Genomic DNA, 5,783 nt, shown 5'->3' on the forward strand with positions numbered 1-5,783 from the left:
GGAGTGCTGCCTCTGCAAGGAGTGCTCCCTTTGCAAGGAGTGCTGCCTTCGCAAGGAGTGCTGCCTTCGCAAGGAGGGCTGCCTTCGCAGGGACTGCTTCCTTCACAAGGGGTGGTGCCTTCGCAAGTAGTGCTGCCTTCGCAGGGAGTTTTGGCTTTGCAAGGAGTGCTGCCTTGGAAGGAGTGCTCCCTTCGCAAGGAGTGCTGCCTTAGCAAGGAGTGCTGCCTTCGCTAGGAGTGCTGCCTTCACAAGGAGGGCTGCCTTGGCAAGAGGGCTGCCTTCGCAGGGAGTTCTGCCTTCACAAGGGGTATTGCTTTCGCAAGTAGTGCTGCTTTCTTTGCGGAGGCAGCACTCCTTGCGAAGGCAGCACTCCTAGCGAAGGCAGTTCCCCTTGCGAAGGCAGCACTCCTAACGAAGGCAGCACTCATTGCGAAGGCAGCACTCATTGCGAAGGCAGCACTCCTTGCGACCGCAGCACTCCTTGCGAAGGAAGCACTCCTTGCAAAGGCAACACTCCTTTGCAAGGAGTGCTGCCTTCCAAGGAGTGTTCCCTTTGCAAGGAGTGCTGCCTTCGTAAGGAGTGCAGCCTTCGCAAGAAGTGCTGCGTTCGCTAGGAGTGCTGCCTTCGCAGGGAGAGCTGCCTTCGCAAGGGATGGTGCCTACGCTCGGAGTGCTGCCTTTGCAAGGAGTGCTGCCTTCGCAAGGAGTGCTGCCTTCACAAGAGTGCTGCCTTCGCAATGAGTGCTGCCTTCGCAGTGAGTTTTGCTTTCACAGGGAGTGCTGCCTTCGCAAGGAGTGCTGCCTTCGCAAGGAGTGTTGCCTTCGCAAGGAGTGCTTCCTTCACAAGGAGTGCTGCGGTCGCAAGGAGTGCTGCCTTCGCAAGGAGTGCTGCCTTCGCAAGGAGTGCTGCCTTCACAAGGGGAACTGCATTCGCTAGGAGTGCTGCCTTCGCAAGGAGTGCTGCCTTCGCAAAGAGTGCTGCCTTCGCAAGGAGTGGTGCCTACGAAGAGTGCTGACTTTTCACAGAGTTCTGCCTTCGCAAGGATTTCTGCCTTCGCAAGGAGTGCTGCCTTCGCTAGGAGTACTGCCTTTGCAAGGAGTGCTGCCTTTGCTAGGAGTACTGCCTTCGCAAGGAGTACTGCCTTCGCAAGGAGTACTGCCTTCGCTAGGAGTGCTGCCTTCGCTAGGAGTGCTGCCTTTGCTAGGAGTGCCTGCCTTCGCAAGGAGTGCTGCCTTTGTGCAGAGTGCTGCCTTCTCAAGGAGTGCTGCCTTTGCACAGAGTGCTGCCTTTGCACAGAGTGCTGCCTTCGCAAGGAGTGCTGTCTTCGCAAGGAGTGTTGCCTTCGCAAGGAGTGCTGCCTTCGCGAGGAGTGCTGCCTTCACAGGGAGTGCTGCCTTCGCAGGGAGTGTTGCCTTCGCAAGGAGTGCTGCCTTCGCAAGGATTGTTGCCTTCGCAAGGAGTGCTGCCTTCACAAGGAGTGCTGCCTTCGCAAGGAGTGCTGCTGTCGCAAGGAGTGCTGCCTTCGCAAGGAGTGCTGCCTTTGCTAAAAGTGCTGCCTTCGCTAGGAGAACTGCCTTCGCTAGGAGTGCTGCCTTCGGTAGGAGTGCTGCCTTCGCACAGAGTGCTGCCTTTGCACGGATTGCTGCCTTTGCACGGAGTGCAGCCTTCGCACAGAGTGCAGCCTTTGCTAGGAGTGCTACCTTCGCAAGGAGTGCTGCCTTCGCTAGGAATGCTGCCTTTGCGCAAAGTGCTGCATTCGCAAGGAGTGGTGCCTTCACAAGGAGTGCTGCCTTCGCTTGGAGTGCTGCCTTCGCAAGGAGTGCTGCCTTCGCAAGGAGTGCTGCCTTCGCTAGGAGTGCTGCCTCCGCACCGAGTGCTGCTTTCGCAGGGAGGCAGGGAGTGATGCCTTCGCACGGAGTGCTGACTTCGCATGGAGTGCAGCCATCGCAAAGAGTGCTGCCTTCACAGGGCGTGCTGCCTCCGCAAAGTGTGCTGCCTTCCCAAGGGGTGGTGCCTACGCACGCAGTGCTGCCTTTGCAAAGAGTGCTACCTTCGCAAGGAGTGCTGCCTTTCCTCAGAGTGCTGCCTTCGCAAGGAGTGGTGGCTTCGCAAGGAGTGCTGCCTTCGCACGGAGTGCTGCCTTCGCACAGAGTGCTGCCCTCGCAGGGAGTGCTGCCTTCGCAAGGAGTGCTGCCTTCGCAAGTGATGGTGCCTACGCACGGAGTGCAGCCTTTGCACAGAGTGCTGCCTTTGCAAGGAGTGCTGCCTTCACAAGGAGTGCTGCTTTCGCACGGAGTGCTGCCTTCGCACAGAGTGCTGCCTTCGCAAGGAGAGGTGCTTTCGTAAGGAGTGTTGCCTTCGCACCGAGTGCCGCCTTCGCAGGGAGTGCTGCCTTCGCAAGGAGTGCTGCCTTCTCAAGGAGTGCGTCCTTCGCTAGGAGTGCTGCCTTCGCTAGGAGTGCTGCCTTCGCAAGTTGTGCTGTCTGCGCAGGGAGTGCTGACTTCGCAAGGAGTGCTGCCTTCTCTAGGAGTGCTGTCTTCGCAAGGAGTGCTATATTTAGAAAGTGTGCTGCCTTCGCAAGGATTGCTGCCTTTGCAAGGATTGCTGTCTTCGCAAAGAGTGCTGCCTTCGCAAGGAGTGCTGCCTTCGCAAGGAGTGCTGCCTTCGCAAGGAGTGCTGCCTTCGCAAGGAGTGCTGCCTTCGCAAGGAGTGCTGCCTTCGCAAGGAGTGCTGCCTGCGCAAAGAGTGCTGCCTTCGCTAGGTGTGCTGCCTTCGTTAGGAGTGCTGTCTTTGCAGGGAGTGCTGCATTCGCAAGAGGTGGTGTCTTTGGACAGAGTGCTGCCTTCGCTAGGAGTGCTGCCTTCGCACATAGTGCTGCCTTCGCAGGGAGTGCTGCCTTTGCACAGAGTGCTGCCTTTGCAAGGAGTGCTCCCTTTGCAAGGAGTGATGCCTTCGCAAGGAGTGCTGCCTTCGCAAGGAGGGCTGCCTTCGCAGGGACTGCTGCCTTCACAAGGGGTGGTGCCTTCGCAATTAGTGCTGCCTTCGCAGGGAGTACTGCCTTTGCAAGGAGTGCTGCCTTGCAAGGAGTGCTCCCTTCGTAAGGAGTGCTGCCTTAGCAAGGAGTGCTGCCTTAGCAAGGAGTGCTGCCTTCGCTAGGAGTGCTGCCTTCACAAGGAGGGCTGCCTTCGCAAGGAGGGCTGCCTTCGCAGGGAGTTCTGCCTTCACAAGGGGTATTGCCTTCGCAAGTAGTGCTGCTTTCGCAGGGAGTACTGCCTTTGCAAGGAGTGCTGCCTTCCAAGGAGTGCTCCCTTTGCAAGGAGTGCTGCCTCCGCACCGAGTGCTGCTTTTGCAGGGAGTGATGCCTTCGCACGGAGTGCTGACTTCGCATGGAGTGCAGCCATCGCAAAGAGTGCTGCATTCGCAAGTGGTGGTGCCTACGCACGGAGTGCAGCCTTTGCACATAGTGCTGCCTTTGCAAGGAGTGCTGCCTTCGCAAGGAGTGCTGCCTTCGCTAGGAGTGCTGCCTCCGCACCGAGTGCTGCTTTCGCAGGGAGTGATGCCTTCGCACGGAGTGCTGACTTCGCACGGAGTGCGGCCATCGCAAAGAGTGCTGCCTTCACAGGGTGTGCTGCCTCCGCAAGGTGTGCTGCCTTCCCCAAGGGTGGTGCCTACGAACGGAGTGCTGCCTTCGCAAGGAGTTCTGCCGTCGCAAGTGGTGGTGCCTACGCACGGAGTGCAGTCTTTGCACATAGTGCTGCCTTTGCAAGGAGTGCTGCCTTTGCAAGGAGTGCTGCCTTCGCACGGAGTGCTGCCTTTGCACAGAGTGCTGCCTTCGCAAGTAGTGCTGCCTTTGCACAGAGAGCTGCCTTTGCACAGAGTGCTGCCTTCGCAAGGAGTGGTGCTTTCGTAAGGAGTGCTGCCTTCGCACCGAGTGCTGCCTTCGCAGGGAGTGCTGCCTTCTCAAGGAGTGCTGCCTTCGCAAGGAGTGCTGCCTTCGCAAGGAGTGCTACCTTCGCTAGGAGTACTGCCTTCGCTAGGAGTGCTGCCTTCGCAAGTTGTGCTGTCTGCACAGGGAGTGCTGACTTCGCAAGGAGTGCTGCCTTCTCTAGGAGTGCTGCCTTGGCAAGGAGTGCTATATTTGCGAAGTGTGCTCCCTTCGCAAGGATTGCTGCCTTCGCAAGGAGTGCTGTCTTCGCAAGGAGTGCTGCCTTCGCAAAGGGTGCTGCCTTCGCAAGGAGTGCTGCCTTCGCAAGGAGTGCTGCCTTCGCAAGGAGTGCTGCCATCGCAAGGAGTGCTGCCTTCGCAAGGAGTGCTGCCTGCGCAAAGAGTGCTGTCTTCACCAGGTGTGCTATCTTCGCAAGCTGTGCTGCCTTTACAACGAATGCTGTGTTGGCAAGGTGTGCTGTCTTGGCGTGCTGTCTTGGCAAGGCGTGGTGCGTTCGCTAGGCGTGCTGTCTTGGAAAGATGTGCTGTGTTCACAATGCGTGCTGTCTTGGCAAGGCGTGCTGTCTGTACAAGGCGTGCTGTATCGACAGTGCGTGCTATCTTGACAATGCTTGCTGTCTTGAGAATGGTTGCTTTCTTCGCAAGGCGTGCTGTCTTCACAAGGCATGCTGTCTTCGCAGGGCGTGCTGTCTTGGCAAGGCGTCCTGTCATTGTAATGCGTTCTGTCTTGGCAATGCGTGCTGTCATGGCAAGGTGTGCTGTCTCGGCAAGGGATGCTGTCTTAGCAAGGCGTTGTGCCTTGGTAAGGTATTCTGTCTTCGCTTGCCTTCTCTCTTTTCAAGGCACGCTGACTTAGAAAGATATGCTGTCTTTGCAAGGCGTGCTGTCATTGTAAGGTGTGCTGTCTTCATAAGGCATGCTGTATTTGCAAGGTGTGCTGCCAACGCAAGGCATGCTGTCTTGGCAACACGTGCCATCTTTGCAAGGCTTGCTGTCTCGGCAAGGGAAGCTGTCTTGGCAAGGCGTGCTGTCTAGGTATGTCGTTCTATCTTGGCAAGGCGTGCCGTCTTGACAGAGCTCGCTGTCTTGACAGGGCGTCCTGTCTTGAGACGGCGTGATGTCTTCACAAGGCATGCTGTCTTCACAAGGCGTGCTGTCTTCGCAAGGTGTGCTGTCTTGGCAAGGCATGCTGTCTTCGCTTGGTGTGCTGCCTTAACAAGCAGTGCTGTCTTCGCAATCCTTCATTCTTTGCAAGGTGTGCTGTCTTCACAAGCCTTCTTTCTTTGCAAGGTTTGCTGTCTTAGTAAGCTGTCTGTCTTTGCAAGGTGTGCTGTCTTTGCAAGGCGTGCTGTCTTTGCAAGGCGTGCTGCCTTCGCAAGGCATGCTGTCTTCAGGTGTGCTGTCTTCGCAAGGTGTGCTGTCTTTACAAGGCGTGATGTATTGATAGGGTGTGCTGTCTTGTTAAGGTGTGCTGTTGTGGCAAAGCGTGCTGCCTTTGCAAGGTGTGCTGTCTTCACAAGGTGTGCTGTTTTGGGTAGGTGTACCCTCTTGGCATAGTGTGCTGCCTTTGCAAGGTGTGCTGCCTTTGCAAGGTGTGCTGTCTTGACATGATGTGCTGTTTTGGGTAGGTGTGCCATCTTGGCAAGACATGCTGTCTTGGCAAGACATGCTGTATAGGCGAGGCGCATCGTCTTGGCAAGGCATGCCATCTTGGACAATCCTTCTGTCTTGGCAAGGTGTTGCCATGGCAAGGCGCGCTGCCTTGGCGAGGCGTGCTGTCTTCACAAGCCTTCTTTCTTTGCAAGGTGTGCTGTCTTTTCAAGCCATCTGCCTTCGC

The 5,783-nt window shown here is 57.0% G+C and overlaps 1 protein-coding gene across 1 annotated transcript; it reads left to right on the plus strand.

Moving 5' to 3' along the window:
• Nucleotides 1-737: 737 nt before the first annotated feature.
• Nucleotides 738-4,447, plus strand: LOC126108182 (uncharacterized). Its single transcript, XM_049913422.1, has 4 exons — nt 738-755; nt 1,244-1,874; nt 1,970-3,052; nt 3,354-4,447. Exons 1-4 carry the CDS (start codon nt 738-740, stop codon nt 4,445-4,447), a joined length of 2,826 nt encoding a protein of 941 aa, XP_049769379.1.
• Nucleotides 4,448-5,783: the final 1,336 nt, after the last annotated feature.

Source organism: Schistocerca cancellata, chromosome 11, assembly GCF_023864275.1.
Source record: "Schistocerca cancellata isolate TAMUIC-IGC-003103 chromosome 11, iqSchCanc2.1, whole genome shotgun sequence".
Classification (NCBI taxonomy): domain Eukaryota; kingdom Metazoa; phylum Arthropoda; class Insecta; order Orthoptera; family Acrididae; genus Schistocerca; species Schistocerca cancellata.

Coding starts and splice junctions, on each gene's coding strand:
- LOC126108182 (XM_049913422.1), top strand. Junction 1,875..1,969: donor GAGTGCTGCCTCCGCACCGA/GTGCTGCTTTCG, acceptor CTGCCTTCACAG/GGCGTGCTGCCTCCGCAAAG. Junction 3,053..3,353: donor TAGTGCTGCCTTCGCAGGGA/GTACTGCCTTTG, acceptor CTGCTTTTGCAG/GGAGTGATGCCTTCGCACGG.